Genomic DNA, 19593 nt, shown 5'->3' with positions numbered 1-19593 from the left:
TGCATTGGATTGTTTATTTCTGTACTTACCTTTCATAGTGCTGGCAACACTTCCTTCCAGAATAGTCATGACTCAGTGCTCCAAAAGCTTTTCAGTGGTTATCAAAAGTAAAATAAATCATTTTAGAATGAGATAAATCATCCAGGCTGCACACAGCACTTAGATAAAACACCTTATGGTAGTTTCCTATAAGACAAGACAGGTTGTTTTTGGCCTGTAGATTGAAGTTTCCCACTGTAGGTATTTATTTTCAGGTATTTATTGTCAGTCTGCTTAAATCTCAGTTTCCATAGCCTCTTCCCTTTCCAGAAAGACACTCCATTCCCAGTGAAGAATACAAGCATTAAATTCACCTTGGCCTGCCCACAACAAGGTTTCCATCTTTATCATCATGAGCTTACCTCAACTTGAGCTGAGCAATGGGACTACAGATTTGCCAGTGCAGTAGTTAAAGAAATGGCCAAGTGTTTATTGTCACTTTTTGTGTAAATCTGGTGACACCCTAACTTGCATTGAAGAACAGTAGCAGATAAGCAGAAGTAGCCAGTAGTGTTATCCCATTAATAATATCTCAGACTTCTTGTCTTGCCTTCCTCTTGTGCTCCTGTAGGTCCCAGGTGTGTAGGTAACCCCCACAGGGTGATCAGCAGCTACCTGGGAACAGGCAGGAGCAAAGATCTATCACCAGAGCCAGCTGAGCACAAACCAGGTACCTGCACCAAGAGGAGGAGAGAAGCGATGACTGGAGACTCCTGTGCAGGACACAGGCAGCATCTGCCAACCTGGCTTGGCACCTCAGTTTTGTTTCTTGCCAGGTGCTCAGGTTCAGGATTTAATGGAAGAATTACAAAGGCTTGCCTTCTCCTCAGGCTGTCACCTTGTGCTGCTCATCCATGCAGGCATTGGAGATAACTGCTGGGGTGACTGTATGTATCTCCAGGACTCCAGAATTTAGGTGGTGAAGGAGAAAGGATCCTGCTGGTGAGGGGGAAAGGCCCAGGGACAGCAGGCAAATGCTGCAGGTCTACAGCTGGTGTCACAGCAGGGCTCAGGGTTCTGTGGCCCAGAGAACCTTTGAAGGAAAAGATCTGGCAAGCAAGAGGAGAGGCACCTGGCAAAGAGCTAAAAGGGCACCTCTGACACTGCCACACTGCCCTGATCAGGGACTCTGAGCTGGGTGTGTCAGGGGAGGCTCTCCTGCACTCACTTTTCTGCCTTTGTTTGGTTTAGTTGTGGGGTTTGTTTGTTTATTAATTAAATCATCTCTCAGCCTTTAATTCTGCACAGGGTTCCTCCTGGTACAGAAGGAAGAAAGCCCTTGTGTCTTCCTTTCAGATCTCTATTTTATCACTCTCCACAAGTCCCTGACAGGAGAGTGCAGCCAGGTGGGGTCAGTCTCTTCTCACAGGCAAACAGTGATAGGACTAAAGGACATGATCTTAAGCTGCACCGGGGAGGTTTAGGTTGGACATTAGGCGGAATCTCTTCACAGAAAGGATGATTAGACACTGTAACGGGCTGCCCAGGGAAGTGGTGGAATCACTGTCCCTGGAGGTGCTTCAGAAAGCCTGGACGTGGCACTCAGTGCCATGGTGTGGTTCTCCTCCAGCCCAAGCGATGCCGTGGCTGTGCGAACCCCCAGCCTGACCAAGTGCCCTCAGGGGCACCCGCTCGCCCCCTCCCACCAACCCCCTCAGTTCAGCTCTGTGTGTGACGGCTGAAGGAGCCAAGATGAGGGGGAGCTCCCCGAGCACCGCCGGGGAACCTTCCCCCGCTCCCAGCCCACCCAGGGTGCAGCCCCGGCCAGGATCCAGCGCCGGGCAGGATCCAAGCGCGGTCGGGATCGAGCCCCGGCCCGGATCCAGCCCCGGGCTGCAGAGGCCGCGGGCCAGCGGCGAGCGCGGCGCTCCCTCTGCCGGGGACTGGGCCCCGGTGCGCGGCGGCGGCGGCAGCGGCTGGGCGGGCCGGGCTTGGGCGGCCGCTGCGATGAAATTCCCGGGCTCCGTCCTCATCTCCCTCGTCCTCTTCATGTCCGAGACGGCGGCCGCGCTGTGCCTGAGCGCGGGGTACCACGACACGGGGGACCGCATGTGGCAGACGCTGACGCTGCTCTTCGCCCTCTTTCCTTGCGCGCTGGTGCAGCTCAGCCTGGTCTTCATCCACCGCGACGTGAGCCGCGACCGCCCGCTGGTGCTGCTGCTGCACCTGCTGCAGCTGGGGCCGCTCGTCAGGTCGGTGAGTCCGCGCCGCCTCCAGCGGGCCGGGGCCGGAGCCGAGCCCGGGGGCGCCCGGAGCCCCCCGGCCTTGGTGCGGTGCGGGCGGGGCCGCTCCCGCTCTGCGCCGCCGCTCCCACGTCCTGCCGTAGCTGCGGGAGGAACAGTCCCTTGGGAATGCCTCGGGCACAAACCTGACCCCGGGGAAAGGGGCTCAGCCCCGCCGGGCCGCGGGAGCCGCCAGAGCCCCTCCGCGTCCCGCTCTGCGCTGGGTTTGCGTCCCTGGGGCTTCTTGCAGATGGTTGTGTCTGTCCGCTGCTGCCTCATGCACAGCGCTTTGCTCTCAGATCACTTCCAAGAGAGAACGGGAGATTCTTCCACCGAGTCTCCTTCTTCCACAACGATAGTACCCGTCCCATCCGTGCGTCTTGGAACATCAGTGATGCTGTAGTCTGGCTTTGCCTTCCAAACGGGAGATTCCCACCCCAAATTGCTTTGGAGATTTTTTTCTGTTTCAGTTCAATGTCTCACTGAAAATACCCATAGGGGAAAAAAAATAGATGAAAAGTTACAGCCATGTGCAACTCCAAGACAAAATGTTTCTGGAGGTCATTAATTTTAAATTTGTACTAAAAAATTTTATTTAAAAAGAAAGGGAATTAAATGCAGTGTGTATGTAGTAGAGGCTTGGAGAAGTATCACCAACTTTTTCAAATTCCTGAATAATGTGTAAAAGAAAGATTTGTTCACGCTAAGGAAAGGTGAACAGTTTGGATGTTACAAAATATCTTACACTTCAAAAACATTGACTTCTTCTATAACTATGCTGTTTTGCTTACTTTGTTAAAATTGTAAAGATGTTGAAGTTGTGGCTTAACAATTCTGAAAGAGCTCTGATTTTCTAAAAGCTAAGACCAAACTGCTTCCACATTTTTGGAAAATAAGAGAGGAAGCAAAGAGAAAGAAACTATCAAAAATTAAGTGCATGACTTTTGTTATTCTAAATCAATTTATTGAGGTAAGACAAGGAAAGAATCTAATGTCAAGCCAGAATATGTGAGGAAGCAGACAAAAGATTGGAGCAACAGGAAGAAATTGAAGGATTTTTTTTTTCAATTATACAAAAGAAACATACATTTCTATTTTGACCTCAACCATCAAGCATTACTTGACTTTCTGTTTCTTTTTCGACATCAAGTTTTCAGTTTACAACACAAATCTTATCTTGTGCAGAATGCAGTTCCTGCTCTCTGGTGAATTCCCAGCTGCAGCCACTGCTGTAAAAGCAGTGAGCATATGAAAGCCCTCTCCTCTCCTCTAGTGTGTTGCTGACTCTGCACTTTTTCCTTTCTCAAAGATTTACAAACTTAGCATTTCCAGGAGGTTTGAGATGTTCTGGATGTGCTGTGCCAACAGCACAAGTGACTATGATGCCATTAGTCCCCATGGCATCATTTAGGCATGACAAAGTGATGTATGTTGACCTCTCTCTAAACCCAGGATAACTGGAATTATAATTACTAATTAAATAGAGTAGTACATTCATACTACCTGAAAAACATATTTTTTGCTAAAGGCTGGAAGGACTCTACAAATTAAAAGTTTAATACAAACCAAGCTCTCTTTACTTTTAGGGAAATGTATTGGTTTGTAGGGTACAGCACAATGTCTGGGAAGTCAAAATGATCTGACACAGACAGTAAAGGGCTTTGGGGTTTGGGATTTTTTTCCTTCCTTGCCTTCCTGCAGCTAAAGATTGCAATATCTGTCAGATGAGGAAACTGATTGCTTCCTGTCAGATATAGCTCTGCACTGTAAATATTGTTGTGTTTTCAGCACACAAAATACCTTCCCTTTCCCTGCTTTGTACAGGAGGCTTCCTACCCTGTGTGGACTGGCACACACACAAGGTTTGGGTGATAGCTAGAAGGCAAAGTGTATTTTGGTTGTATCTACACTGCACTGTGGCTTTTACTTTTTGTAAGCTGAAAAGGACCATTGTCCTTGGAGGCATTTTAGTCCATCCTTGTAGGCAAACCTTTGCTCCAGAGAATCCTGCTGCTCTCAGTCATCTGCTTCCCTTGTGTGAAGCCCGGCTCCATCCTCCCTGCTGGGACTCTTGTGCGTCCCTGGCACAGCCCAGGGCTGCTTAGGGAGGGCTGGGTCAAATTAGGTCAAATTTGGTCAAATAGGACACAGACAGTGGAGCCTCCCCAGGCTCTGTCTGTCTGTGGCAGGGGAATGAAACGTTTAAGCACCTTGAGGCTGTGTGTGATGACATGCTGCAACAGAGGGCTGGCAGTTTTGGAGAGCTTTACAAGAAACTTAACAACTTTTTGACTATCTCTGTTTGATACACCACAGTCAGGATTTCTCTGTTCAGACTTAAATACTCAGATATCAGTGCATTGCTTTACCATCAGCCCATATGTGTTGTGTGAGTTTTTATTCATCATCTTTAAATCTAGACTTTTTTTTTTTCCCTTCCTTTTTTCCTTAAAAAAACTCCTTTAGGTTTGAGGAATAGTTTGGGAATATCTTGGCAGGGAAGGAGGCTTTTTAGCCTTGCAAGCCAAATGATTCAGCCTATTTTGAATCATCTGAGTGATGGAAAAAAAGTACTTTCTCTCATAGAACCTTCTTGCATGCCACCACCTTCCCCAACCACCCACACTCCACCTGCTCGGGAGGCACTCGCTGTCCTGCTGCTGCCACTGGAAGGACTAAAATTAGGTAGCATCCCTCTTCCCAGAGAGGACTTTTGGTGTGCTGTTCATGTACCCTTTTTTAATTTCTTCTCCCACTCCCTAGGAGTTTCTCTATAAATTCAGAGCAATTTGTTGAGCAAAATTCCTATTCCCCTTAGTGGCCTGGCTGTGATCCTTAGGATGCAGACATGCCAGAGGCTCTGCAGAGACTTGGCTGGAACAAAGTGACTGCAGGTTTCTGGGCATCATGGGGATTCCTGCAGCATTTCAGGTCAATGCCACTCCTTATTAATGCACTTGTCTGAATGCTTAAAAGATTTATTCAGGTAGGTTTGGTTTTGGGGTTTGGTTTTTTTTTTTTTTTGCAAAAGGAGATTCTTTTACCACACTAAGTAAATTATAACAGAAAAAATTACTCAAAACAGTAGCCAGTGTCAATGAGAGGTTTATTACTTTTGTCTTTTCTCTAGGGAAGGTCATGATGAGCTTTTTTGCTCAGGCTGCTCCTGTGCTAGGGTCTGTCTCTTTGTTCCCTTCATTTGGGTGGCACTTGTAGCACCAAAGTCACCTTGAGATTTTAAGCACTGCTACAATTCCAATACATAATTACTGGATGTCATTTTGCTGGTGTACTGCTCTACACTTAAGGATTTCTTCTAAGTGTAAATAACCCCTCAGAGAATCAGGGAATTGTTTAGGTTGGAAAAGACCTCTAGGATCACTGAGTCCAACTGATAACCCAGCAGCACTAAACCATGTCCATGAACACCACATGCCTTTTGAAAATTCCTAGGCATGGTGATTACACCACTTCCCTGGGCAGCTTATTCCAATGCCTGACTGCTCTTTCAGTGAAAAAATCTTTACTAATATCCACCTGAACCTCCCCTGAACCAACTGTACACCATTTCTTCTTGTCCTGTCTCTTGTTATCTTGGGAGCAGAGACTGTTCCCCACCTCAGTACAACCTCCTGAGGAGCTGTAGAGAGCAATAATGTTCCCCCTGAGCCTCCTTTTGTCCTTACCCTTCATGATAGGCACCAGAGAACCCCCTGTTAACTTGCTTGCCCTTTTCAATTCTTCAAGTAACAAAAAGGTCAAGAGCTGAAGTGCAGATTTCCAACAAACTGACTTGGCCAGTCAGGGCTTACAGTCACACACTGGGGATGTTGGTGATGCTGGGACTGTGAGTCTGCTGGATGCAGGGACTCCTCCCACCTGATTTACTGAAGGCTCTACTGAACTGGCATCATCAAAACCAACTGGTGTGAACCTGGCAGTGCTTCCTTCTGGTACCAGCTTCATGGAGAGGGAAGTTTTTGTGACTGCAGGTGTCTTTGGAACTCTGTTCCCTGGTGCTCTGTTAGTGCAGTGTGAGCCCAACCTGTTCTGTGTGAGGAGATGCAATCAGGGGAAGGCTGGGTCAGCAGAAGGATGAACTCCTGCAAAACAAATCTCAAGTAAATATAACAGGCCCCCTATATAGAACACTAATGACTGTTTTCCTCAGGTTATGATAGGACAAGGATATAAACAATAGACTTTTTTTTTTTTTTTAATGGGATCAGGCTTTGTTTCTCAAGGCATAAGGAGAAACAATTACATGTACCATGTAGACAGCAGCGCAGCAGATGCAGGAGGAAGCTTGCATCAGACTGCCAGAGGAGCTGCTGTTATGGCCAAAGATTGATTCTGTGAGCTGCAGGAAGTAAAAAAAAAAAAAAAGAAAAAACCCCCAATGTTTTTTACAATCATTCATGTTTTGGGCATCTAATTCTGCAGTTTGAAATCTAATAAGCTCTAATGGTGCAGATACTGTTTCAGTGACATTGTGCAGAAACCTTGTCCTTACCTTGTCCCTTGTGAGTAGTCTCTCTTTGCTAGTGACCTGCTTAAAAGTTCAAAATAGAACAGGTTTAAAAACTTCCCTTCCTTGTAGGGCTTCATCAGCAGACCTCACTGTAGGACATCCTCCTAGCTTTAAACTTAACAACTCTTGATGTGCTTCCCTCTTTTCCAGATGGGAAGAATGTGTCTAGACTCTGTTCAGGCTATTTTCTTTCCTTTATTCTTGAGCAGCTGGGTTAGATGTCCATGGTGAGGTGAACAGGAAGTCAGTGCAGGTAAAAGGTAGAGCAATGAGTGAGGAGCAGATCTTTGCCTGATGCAGGTGAGTAAATCTGCAGGACTGATAAGTCTTTTGCATACTTCTCTAAAGAGAAGGAATTAGAGAAAATTATGTATCAGAGAAATCTACTTGTACATTTACAGCAGATATGTATGGATAGGTCTCAAATAGCCATTTGTTCTTGGAGTGCTGGTTGGGTGTGGAAAGTTCCCTGTTTTCATTGCCTTCTCCCTCTTCACACCACCATTATTTTGCTTGTGTTCCAGTCCCACGCATCCATGATAAAAGAGGGAATGAGGTGCTCACTCTCAACAAGTATATAAGGGTAGGATTATTCCTCCTACTTACTGTGTAGAAGACAAATGTGTTGGGGCTGAATCACTCTTTGTGGGCACTGTCAGGATCCCTGGAAAAGTATGGCTCTTCTTTCTGCCAGGATATGGCAGCATGGGAGAAAGCAGCACCATCCTTTTCTTACCTCTTAACTTTCACTCTAGAAAGTACATCTGACTTTTTTTTCTCAGAGCAATTTTAGTTCCTGCACAGCCAGTGCTGTGGTTGGCAGTGCCTTACATGCAGAGGACACAGCCTGCTGCTTGCCTTCTGCTCTTGACACCGTGTGAAGGGCTCTTGCAGTGGCCCTAAACATCATTGCAGGAGATGGATTGTGCAGAAGTTGGGATCTCTCACTGCTGTCCCTCTGGAGCAGAGCAGCAGTGAGGGCTTCTGTGGAATTCACCTTGCTGCAGGAGCTTCTAACTGTGGGGGAAAGCTGCCATGAAGCAATCCCCTTCTTGCTTTGTCTCTTAGTTGTATTTCATGCTAAAAAGGAGCAAGCCAGGCAGTTCATTTAAAGACAAGATGCCCAACCCCTCAGCATGTGCTTCACAGGCAAAGTCACAGTCTGACACAGCAACATGGTCTGCATTGATTCTTCATCACAGTTGGGCACCCTTCTTATCTGCATGGTCATTCAAATGCCTGTGCCCCTCCCACACTATTCCTTAAACTTTTAGATTCGTGCTTGTTCTTTTTGGTGTGTCAGCTGCCAGTCTGCTCCTGCTGGAGGCAGTTGCTTGGGCAGTGGCACCAGCTGGAATCCTGAATGCATTTGTTATTTTTCCCAGAAGGCTTGACTTCCAGAAACACTCTTGCATGGGACTGGCAGGGCCTGGGAGAAAATGGGCATCATTATCAATGTAATCTGAATGCTTGCATATAGCATTTTTTATTACTCTGTAGTAGTGGTAAAAGCCCCATTTAGGTCTAAGGTTTGCTCATCAGACCATTTCACATTATGTTTGCTTTTCTGTATGGTCAAAAAATCCCCATCACAAACAATATACTGCTACTTAATACCCAGCTAATAAAAAAAATAAAATCAAATGCTTGCTCCAAAACTCTGGTTTTGGTTGGTTATAGTGTTTGCTATTGTGTAGTCTCATAAATCTGATCTCCTTAATGGGATCACTACATATTTTTTTAGATGGGTCCCTAGACTATATCTGCTTCTAATCACACACAGCAAGAGTTCAGAGCCTGATGCTGAGATCCAGTTTTCCATAATATACTCAGACTTGCCCTCAGCTCAGGGTGAATGCATGGCTGTGAATACTAAATGAGACAAAAATGGTCTGGGATCTTTCTTTTTGGAACAAAATCGATTTGTTGGTTTCAGAATCTTTGCTGGCTTCACAAAGCCTCAGAGTCTTATTAATTTTTCACACTTTCTCTTTGGTTGTATGGATTCTTTCATGTGGAACAAGATTGACAGGGAGTGAAAAGATTAACGAGGGGAAGACAGAAAGTCACCTCTGTGAATGGAGCATCCAGAGCAGCAGGAATTTTGAATAGCTTTAGTCATAGTGATAGCTGAAGCCTAGTGAATCAGGAATAGTACTATACAATCCCAAAACTGCTCTTCATCTAGAGCATTTGAAACTTGCTAGTGGTCCAATTAGAGGAAAAAATGAAGTAAAGTTTATTAAATTAAACAGAAGTAATTTTTTTTTTCTTCTCCCTTCCCCTTCATCTTGTGATTTCACCTGTTCCTTGCTTGTTATTACTTCCTAGAAAGGGGTGAGTATTTCCCAGTGGGTTTTGGGTCCTGCTTGGTGCCCAAGCCTGCCCTTGATACCTTCACACCCAAGCAGTTCTCTTTGAAGAGAACTCTTCATGAGTAAACTTAATGAAAACTATGAACTAGTTTTCATAAAATTTTAGCCAGTTAAAAAACAATCATTGGAAGGAAGTTGAGGAAGATGTTCTTTCCTTGCAGATATCTCTCCGGGGCTGTTATCTTCTTTTATACTCCAGGAGCCAGATTGTCCTTGTTGCTGCAGCATTTTCTGGAGACAGCCTTTTCTGTTCTCTCCCAAATGTATGGATTTATCTTTGTGCGTGGGTGAAGGCAGCAAATAGTGTAACAATATGTAATTTATGAGTAGAAGTGTATGTGCTGGCACCAGTTTGTTCCTTGGGAGTTAGCTGGCAGTAAGTTAGACCTGTGTAAACAAGAGGGTTTGGCTCCCACTGTGTTTAAAGTATATGAAGAGCTGCAGCAATTGGAAACACTGCATCTTCTTAGTTAGAATCTTTTTTGCCAGATTATATTTAATATTTCTTTAACAGTACAGTGAACATAAGCACACTGAAGAACTAAAGCTCCTATTCTCGTGCCTTAAAAAAAAAAAAAAAAGTTGACTTCAAGGGTTGTGAGGCTCAAAACTGCTCCTTTTCACTGATCTGGCATGTTACTGGTGTTTTGAACCATTGCTTGGTAAAGTTTGGAGATGTGTGCACCTGCTTGTACCCCAAGCTTCTCTCTTCAGATGTTTTAAGGCAAAAAATGAAAAGTGGGTTTATTGCCATGTCCCATTAGCATGTCACAGATGTATCAATAACAAGAAGAAAAAGGCATGAGTAGCTGAAGAAACACACTTCCAATTTGGGTCCTGGGTTTGGCATCCTTGTAGTAGATGAGCAGTTTAAGGACTTCAATGGGACACCAGAGAGCAAGGGCAGCTCATAGAAAATAATTAAACCTCCTCTCAAGTCTGAGTACTACAAGCAGCCCAAAGGGCACTGCCAGGTTCCTGCCCTCTAGTAACATGTAATTCCTGTTTTAAAGAATGAAATCTGTCATATTCCAAGTTCACCAGGAGGAGAAAACCTACAGGCTTTGCTCTATGAAAAAATGGCTTAGGACTTAGTATGTGACTGCTTAGAATACCAGGAAGTGGGGAGACCTTTCATTCTTTCATTTTTCCCTGTTACTCTATCTACTTGTTTGCTTGTAGGTGTGTGGAAGCCCTTTACATTTACTTCCGTGCTGGCAGAGTTGAAGATCCCTATGTCAGCATCACAAAGAAGAGGCAGATGCCCAAGGATGGGTACTCAGAAGAAGTAGAGAAGGAAGTGGGACAGGCTGAAGGCAAGCTGCGCACACACAGGTCTGCCTTCAGCAGGGCCTCTGTCATCCAGGCCTTCCTCGGCTCAGCGCCCCAGCTCACGCTCCAGCTCTACATCTGTGTCCTGCAGCAGGAGGTCACGGTGGCCAGAAGTAGGTGGAGCTGTTGCTATGACCTTTTTGGTGTTTGGGTGGGAGGGCAGTCAGTTATAGCTGCCTTGCACAAGAACCAAGAATTCTGCAATGGGTTTCATCTCCCTGATAGCTTTTGATGGTGATGTTGCTTTCAAGTTTATATGGTCATGTTTTAGACTATGACACCTTCTGTAGCACACTTGGGTGCTGTAAAAACACTGATTTGATAAAGTGACCATTATGGCATGAGAGGGAGGCAGCTGGAGGGACCGAGCTGTCTTCATGAAGAATTTTTAAAACTGCCTCTGTTCCATTTTGTTTTTTTGAGCAAAACTTTCTGGAAAATTCCTTGGGGTACACTGCAGAGCATGTTTTGTCATGCTGCCTTAGGGAAGATGTACTTCAGGAAAGCATTTTTAAGTATGAACTGAGGACATGAACTATCTTTACTTGTGCCAGACTCTGATTCTGGAATCAAAAGGCAGGACTCAGTAAGCTGCTATGCAACTGTGTTCATCTCATCTCTGGACCCAAGCTGTTAAGCCTTCACCAACATGGGCTTGCCAGGACACATCTGTCTTACTGTGGCACTCTGCATCTTGCTTCTATGATATGCTCTTGGTTTTCTGGTACACTGGTAAATGGAGAACCATCATGGGACGAACAGCTTTTCAGTGTGAGAAAGGACTTTGGCACCTTTGTTGAACTTTAAGGTGCATTTCCACTGAAACACTAAATAGCTCTTGTATCTCTAAGGCCCTGAGAGACTCTTTGCACAGCTAGGGAGGCTGAGGCTAAGGTGCAAGTTACTAATTGAAATAAAGTCAAATATAATAGTAGTAGTAGTAATAATAATAATAACAATAACAAAAATAATCATAATAGTAGTAGTAATGAAGGTGATAGAGAGGGGTGGAGGGAGAGAGGGAAAAAAATAAAGCCCAAGAAGGACAAGTGATGCACAAACCATCCCCCAGCATCGATTGGCTCCTCCCAGACAACTCTCCCCAGTTAATACACTGAGCATAATACCAATGGTATGGAATATCCTTCTGGATACTTTGGGTCATCTGTTCTGGCTGTGCTTCTTCACAGCTTCTTGTGTGCTTCTTCACTAGCAGAGCATGGGAAACTGAAAAGTCCTTGACTTAAAGCACTGCTGAGCAACAATTAAAACAGTGTGTTATCAACATTATTCTCATACTGCATCCAAATTCAGCACTGTATCAGCTACTAGAAAAAAAATTAATCCTACCCCAGCCAAAACTACAACATCATAGCAGTAGTTTCTTGGAAGACATTACTCCTTCCAGTTCCTGAGTTAGACATTATTCCTTCGAGTCCCTGAGTTCTTCATAACTAAGGTAGGTCCTTCAAATAACCATGGCACTTGTGATGTGGGATGGAGACAATGTGATTGAATCCTTTGCTGAACTCTGCAATTAGCAAAATCTCCAGTCACTTTGCTGTAGATGGCATTTACTTGAGAAAGGTCATCTTTTTACTGTCCTTTTATTACCAGTTTTGACCTTACTGGTCATGATTTCCAAAGGGAAGTCGTGTGTTCTAGATGATCAGAGAATTGCATATTTAATAATCATTTGTAATGCTCTATTGCTTCTAGCTTATCTCTGCTGAGATAAGTTGTAATCACAAACTGATAACTGACATTCCTTTGATGAAATGACCAAAAATAACCTGGCTCACCAGAGAGTTTGGTAAACCCACTTGCAAATGCAACAGTTATTTCATGCTTCCCAGGAGCATCTCCATACAGATGTAATTCTAAAATACAGAAATGCAAAGAAAAAAAAAGGTGTTAGGAATGGTGTCAATGTCTGTTAGAGCTCATTCATCAGAAAAACAAGAGTCCTAGCCATATTCTTGTTGTGTGTATCTTAGCTGCTGATATACTGAAACCTTCTGCAATCTCTTCAGCCAGCCAGCCCAGTTCTTATTCCACACCTCAGATATCTTCAGCTTCCCTGTTCTTTGACACTGGTCCTCCAAATTTCAGGTTCTCTTCCATTTGCATCTGTTATAATTATCACTGTCTTGTATTTTGGTTTCCATGTGTTTTGTCTTGTCTCCTCATCAATCTGTTATTTTTCTGGATTTCTACGTCCCTTGGCATCCCGTGTAAATTCTGCTTGTTCAGGGGTAATGAGGCCATAATCACCTGAGAACCTGAAGCTGTTTTACCATCATGCTGGGGGCATGGCATGTCCCTTTCAAATCTGTTTGAAACTCCTCATTGCTTCCAGTGTTGGCTTGAACGCTTCTGAAAAGAGCATGCATCCTTGCTGAGCCCTTTGTCAGCCAGAGCCATGCTGCAAATTTCTTGTGTATTTCATGGCATTCATTATTTCTCTGGATGTTTTCTTATGGATTATTGGGGTCTTTCCAGTGTCTGGCATTCTTCAAAACTGTCATTTCACAGTCTGCCAAGAATGTAAGATCAAGACAACCAGAGAGCTGCAAAAGCAGGACTAACTCTTGGGGTTAGTGATGAGTAACATAAAGCTTTGGTGACTGTTTATCATGAAAAGTGTAAAAGTGTTGGATGTAATACAACATTGGAAACCCACATGTATTAGCCTAATCTGAGTCCTAGTTCTATTTTGTATACATATAACTATAGTATCTATAATAGATTTCAGTGGTACTTGTGAGATAGCTCATCTAGAGCAGAATTTGCTGTCTTAGCAGTTTCTGAAGTGGGAAGGACCAGGTTGTGAAAGGACTTCAGATGTAATTACAAAACACAACAAAGCAAATCCATGCCTCCCTGGGTGACTCTGTGGGTGTCCACGTCTGATTTGTAAGAAAAAAACATTTGGGAAGAGGAAGGAAGAAGAGAAATGCCACCTTTATAAGGACTGTTGGAGGATTTGGAAATGTTCCAGGGGAAAATACTTTGCCTTTTAAATTTACATTTCTTTGCCTGCTCAGGATGAGTGAAAGCAACAATGTCACCCTGTGGTATTTCCCTTTGTGGTTGCTTCAAACCATCTTTCTTACAGAGTTATAAATTATGTTTGAACTGAAGGTTTGGTGGCAATGATGAGCTTTTAGGAAAGGAGTAGGACTGGACTACTGTGTTAAACCAGAGTCAGCATGACTTATTTTCTATCAATGGAGAAATGCTTCTTTTAAAGGCTTGAGTTTATAAGATAGGTTTGAGATTAATATAGATTCCCTAAAGTGAAAATGGGGAATAAGATCAATGTTTCAGCTTGTCAAAGCAGAAAGCTAGCAGAGTTCCAGCACTCAGTCCCCAGTGGGTACCTCTTTATGTTCCTTTAACTCTGAGAACATTCTTTTGCTTCATGAGCTGCTGGAATTTATGTTCTTTCACAGCTCAAAACTACAGGAAAGATTTTGTAAAAAGCTGTAGGACATCAAGCAATATTCTTGACCAAACTCACCTGCTCTTCTGCTTTCAGCTGATGTTTTTCCAAGACATAACAATTAAAAATTCTGAGCTCTATGTGTCTTTTGCACATAGGTTTATTGTCACATGGTTATTTTAAGTCATTATCAGAGACATTATTCAGTGCTGTAAGAAAGATGTAAAAACTACCTACAAACAATTTCAACACAAACATTTCCAGAGAATATTTGCACCACCAAACTGGCATGTACAAAATTACCATATAAAATGATAAATGCTTTTCACCTTACTGAGTGCCTTGGAAAATTAGATATAAAGACTTAATTATTTTCCAGAGTAATTCAGAGGTGTTTGTGGGTCATAATGAGATTAGCTGAAATGATAGAGAAAATTATCTTAGAAAGTTGTTAGAGGTCTTAAAATATACTTATTTCTTCTAAAGGATTGCTTAGAAATTAGTGACTTATAGTTAGAAAAAAAGCACAAACCCTGATAATTTAGGGTTATAGCTATACCAAAACAGGAAATCCAGTTTATTTATAGGATACAAAAGTTTATTTATAGGATATTAGCACACAAACTAATTGAAGGCTACAGAAAACACTAGTTGCTAAGCATTGCAAATGTAATTGACATAATTAGGAATTCCAAACTCTAATTATTATATCTGAGGCAATATCAGCTATTCAGCATGTTAGTAAAAATTGTGAATAAATATTTATATAATTGTGCATGCAAATACAAAAAAACCTGTGGGCAGTTAGCACTTTGTTTATTCTCTGTGTTCAGTATTTATGTACATTTGTAGCTACTTAATAAGGCAAGACAGCGCACCCTCCTGCAGTGCCAGGTAACATCTGGTCTCTGCCTTCACTTTCTGCAGAATTTAAATATGAAACCTTCCTTGCAGGGATTCTGGGTAGGTGGGAGGTACTGGAAATTGATCTGAATTTAAAGACATTTTTATTAGGAGTGGTTTTTTTTAAATGCGTGATACAGATGGGTGTATAAAGAAAATTGATATATAGGAAAACACAGTGCATGCAGGTGAGCAAATATCTCTCTACACAGCCAGAGATAATGGGGACAGTGCTGGGTTTAAATTCCTTCAGCTTTCAATTTTGAGCTGTATCCCATACCTTTTTTGTGATTTGCTTTGACACAGAATTTCACAAGCACCAAGTTATCTGCAAGTCCAAGTTACTCCAAAGTTTCAGCTTCTATTTTGCAGTTTTTCATCCGTATGGGAAGGGAGTAGCACCCCTGTGCCTTGTGGAGTACTGTAGGAGTTTGGGAGCAAGTTGGATACTGTAATTAATGAGCTGTGAAATTACCAAGGACAGCCTGTGTATGAACAGCCCCGGGCAAGGGGAGAAGGGACAGACACTTATGACTGCTGAGTGCCTTCTTTTTCTTACCAGCTTCCTGAATAAATATCAAACAGTGACCAAAACAGGAGGTGGGATAAGAGTAATGTGCTGGGTTTGACTGGGGTAGAGTTCATTTCCTTCACTCAGGTATGGGCTGGGAATGGCTCCCGTGGCATTCCGCCTGCTGGAAACCCCCAGGAGTGCAGCGACAATGACTGCACCTGCACTCCCCTGATGCAATGCCTGCTGCTAAGCTGAAGGTCCTGATTTGTCTTTTCTCTTTGTAGGTATTTTTATGGTGCTCTCTCTCCTGTCGATCGTTTACGGCGCCCTACGCTGCAACATCCTGGCCATTAAGATAAAGTACGACGATTACAATGTCCGTGTGAAACCTGCCGCCTACCTCTGCATATTCATGTGGAGGAGCTTTGAGATTGCCACACGAGTCACGGTGCTGGTGCTTTTCGGTTCAGTCCTTCAAATCTGGGTTTTCCTCGTCGTGCTACTGAATTTCTTAGGTTTCTTCCTCTACCCCTGGATTCTCTTCTGGCTTAGCAAGTCGCCGTTTCCTGAGAACATAGAGAAGGAATTGAGCAGGTTGGGCACTACCATCGTCCTGTGCCTTCTCACGTTCCTGTATGCTGGCATTAACATGTTCTGCTGGTCGGCAGCACAGGTGGAGCTCAGCGACCCCGACCTGATCAGCAAATCGCAGAACTGGTACCGCATGACCGTGTACTACATCGTGCGGCTGATGGAGAACGCCTTCCTCCTGCTCATGTGGTACGTTTACAGAACAGACTTCTACCTCTATGTCTGTGCCCCAATGTTGTTCTTGCAGCTCCTGATAGGTTACTGCATGGGCATCTTCTTCATGTTGGTGTTCTACCAGTTCTGCCACCCGTGCAAAAAACTTTTCTCCTCCAGCATTACTGAAGCTTTGCTGTCCTGTTTCAAGATTCTCTACTTTATTTGCCAGCATCACAAATCCACTCTACTGACAGGCAAGGTGATGATGAAATCTCCTGAAAATACTGATGAAGCACGGGGCAGTAGCAAGACAATAGATTCCCAAAACAGGAATATCCATCAAAGTGTTTCTTCCAATGCCTAGTACCACTGGAAGCAAGTAGGTGCCTTTGGAAGGTGGCAGATCACCTGCTGGGAGCATTGTGCATCTTAGACATTGTGTCTTGTGGGTAGGATTTCTTTCTTGCAGATGTAGCACTGCATGATAACTGACATGCCTGTTTTTGTGGAGAGCAGTGTATGAGTATTTGTGTTTGTGTACGGAGAGCAATCGTTGTTTGTAGATTTCTATTTCAGAGCCTTTTTGCACATAGGTTTATTGTCACATGCTTATTTTAAGTCATTATTGGAGACATCATTCAGAAACTGTCCTGATGCTCACCTGACTCAGGAAGTCTGAGGATGGAAGGCAATGACTTTTATTTCAGATAGGATGTCCTATGGCATGCCACCCTAGCATGGAAACAGAGCTTAGACCTGGACTATGTGTGGACTGTAGCTGTGGTCTGCTTTGATCAAATTGCAGACTATTTTACACTCTAATCAGTGTAATAAGATAATACTTCTCTCAGTGGTAGAAGAATTGGACTTGCACAATGCACTGTAGTCTGGGTTGCCATGAAACAACCAATTAGCCAGCACTGACACAGAAATGTGACTGTTACTGAGGAGGGACAGAGGGGCTTTGCACTGTTTCACCCTTCATGTTTACTGCTTGTTAGTAAGGGAAGTAAATTTAACACATTAATTGTGATGTTCTGGAATAGCTCATTTTTCTTTCATTATTATTTCTTTAATACTTTGTGATGTTCTGGTGTCAGGGTGGTGTTCACTTTGTATAAATATCTAGAGGCTGGGCAGACAGTGTGTACCAGTCATGTAGGTGCTCTCCAGTGCACATATCCAGGGAGTGACTCGCCCCATCTCAAAATGTAGGTGATAGGAATCACTCTCTGGAGACCTTTTACTCAGTGTTAACCAGATGCCTTCACAATTAGTTCTGACTGTCCATCTGACTTTTAGATGGCTGAAGTTAGAGAGCTGAGCACTACCCTGATCATCAGGGGTTTGGTAGTGCACCAAGTAGGCAGCTCATTGACTTTTTGTACTTGGATAGAAGACACTGGTTCCTTCTTTTTGAGCTGTGATTTGTTATGATTAGTTTAATATCATTAATTCAAAACCCTGTGACTTCTTTACCTCAGAAGTATCACAACCCTGATACTGAAGTCTGAAAGAGAAAATGGAAGTCATTAACTTTTTGTTCTCAGCAATACATCACCACAAATAAAAGTGTTTATGTATTTTGCAAGTTTCTGAGAAAGCTTTAGCAGATGAACACACAAGAATTTAGTGAAAATACACAGACCCATATGTATTTTCACAAATTAAGTGAAAGCATTTTGCACTTTGTTTGCTTAGCACCTTCCTAACATTTCTTTTGAGTGTTACACACTATGGCTGCTCATGGAAACAAATAATTGATGACCAAAGCATCTCCCAGTGCTTCAAGCTTAGCCTCCATTTTGTCCTCATGCAGGATGTGAAGTTCTTAATAGGGATGACATCAGCATAATTGTTTTAGAAGTGTCTCAAACTCAGGTCTGGGGTCATTTTTAATGAAATATGTCACCTGCAGTGCTGCAAAGACATAACCTGCTTTTATTTTTTTCCTTTCTACAGTGTAAATGAATGTCTTCATATTTCAGTTTTATTATGGAGTTATGTTTTCATTTTGCTAAATATGTGTCTGTGTATGGTATGTGTATGTAGATGTCATTAAATTATTGGTGGGTGGTAATGGGATTGTTGGCCTGATTTTGCCATGGGAATGTGCCTCATATCTGGGGAAGACACCAAACACCTCCATTCTAATTTCTCTGAGGAGAGGAGAATAGAATAGTGAAGTGACTCCTTGAAGACACGACAGTGTTTCTCTGTACCTTTGTATGTGAAAGTACAGTAGAGAATTTCTCTGTGCTTTTCTAGATGAAAAAGATTATGCTTTTTCTTTTTCAGTAGAGAGTTAAAGGAGCAAGGTTTCTTCCAAATCTGTGGAGTTCAGCCCACAGGCTCAAATTTTCTGGTGTTCTTATCCAAAACTGAGTATCTGTCTTTATAGCTGGACACTCATCAATATCAATAATCAGGGAATTACAGTGGCTGCCTATTTACAGATGTACCCAGGTCAGAACCATTAGTCTTTGGGGGAAAATTTTAAAAGTAGCTTCATATGTAGAAGTAGTTCATATCTAAAGAGAGAGCTTAAAGCAGAGTTTGGACACTGTAAGTGGTGGTGCAGTTGTGATTGTGCCATTTGGAAACAGTGAAAGCTTCACAAACCTCAGCCAGGTTGGTGCTACAGTGAAGGCAAATGTAGGAGAGTTACAGAGCCAGGAGCCCAAGATGGATACACAGTGAGTACCATTAAACCTCACAGAAGACTCTATATGCATATTTAGAGTGTGTGTCATATTACTACTTATTTTTATACCAGTCTCCTGAAGTGCATGCATAGGGAGATGAATATTGAAATCACTGTTATGAGAGGAAAAAAAATAGTTTATATGGGTTCTGTTACTGTCCTATGGTTTTGCCTTAGTTGTGCAGAATAACCAAATACAGTTCAAGCACTCCTCCAGCACGAGGGGCTGTTGCCTGTGCAGTGCCTGGTGTCACCATGGCCCAGGGTGGTTTATCCAGCTGTGCTGCCACTGCTGGTGGAAAGGTGCAGGAGGGAGACACAACGATGCTCTGTTAGATCAGGGCTTGCAGGGAGCAGCTGCTTTTTCTGAAGTGTGCTGTAAAGCTGGGAGAGGCAGTTTTTCTCCAGATAATGACAGTCTGGAGGGTGTTGTCAGTACATCCAGTGGCTGCATGGAGAAACCATGAGACATGAGAATATGAGTACAAAGTCTGTCTGTGTATGAATGAGTGATCTCTTGCTGCAAGTTCACTGTGCTTTTACTCTCCTGTATGAATGTTAGAGGGGCCTGTGTGTTCCATGGAAGGGTTTAGGGCTACTGCTGAAAACTCTACTCTTTTGAGTAGTCCTGAGTCGCACAAAGGTTGGCTCAGCAAGGGTCATTTGTGTGTATAAGAGTATGCAAGATCTGACACATGGGTTTTCTTTTATACTTGTAAAACAGCACCAATTAAAATGTTGAAAATATCCCTCAAGTTGTGTTGGTGTCAGTTTTTAGTGT

The 19593-nt window shown here is 43.4% G+C and overlaps 1 protein-coding gene across 1 annotated transcript; it reads left to right on the top strand.

Moving 5' to 3' along the window:
• The first annotated feature begins 582 nt into the window (after positions 1–582).
• XK (X-linked Kx blood group antigen, Kell and VPS13A binding protein) lies at positions 583–19559 on the top strand. The gene is made up of 3 exons (XM_071430329.1): positions 583–2231; positions 10350–10612; positions 15646–19559. Exons 1-3 carry the CDS (start codon positions 1732–1734, stop codon positions 16470–16472), a joined length of 1590 nt encoding a protein of 529 aa, XP_071286430.1. The 5' UTR covers positions 583–1731; the 3' UTR covers positions 16473–19559.
• The last annotated feature ends 34 nt before the right edge of the window (positions 19560–19593 follow it).

Source organism: Agelaius tricolor, unplaced genomic scaffold, assembly GCF_023055355.1.
Source record: "Agelaius tricolor isolate 1412-34295 unplaced genomic scaffold, bAgeTri1.0.p SCAF_7, whole genome shotgun sequence".
Taxonomy (NCBI): domain Eukaryota; kingdom Metazoa; phylum Chordata; class Aves; order Passeriformes; family Icteridae; genus Agelaius; species Agelaius tricolor.
The sequence above is the reverse complement of the archived record's forward strand: the minus strand, read 5'-3'. Positions and strand labels throughout refer to the sequence as shown.

Excerpts from the sequence above, each read along its gene's own strand:
- XK (XM_071430329.1), top strand. The coding sequence starts at position 1,732 with ATGAGGGGGAGCTCCCCGAGCACCGCCGGGGAACCTTCCCCCGCTCCC. Across the intron at positions 2,232-10,349 it reads CAGCTGGGGCCGCTCGTCAG|GTGTGTGGAAGCCCTTTACA; the intron begins GTCGGTGAGTCC and ends GTTTGCTTGTAG. Across the intron at positions 10,613-15,645 it reads GGAGGTCACGGTGGCCAGAA|GTATTTTTATGGTGCTCTCT; the intron begins GTAGGTGGAGCT and ends TTCTCTTTGTAG.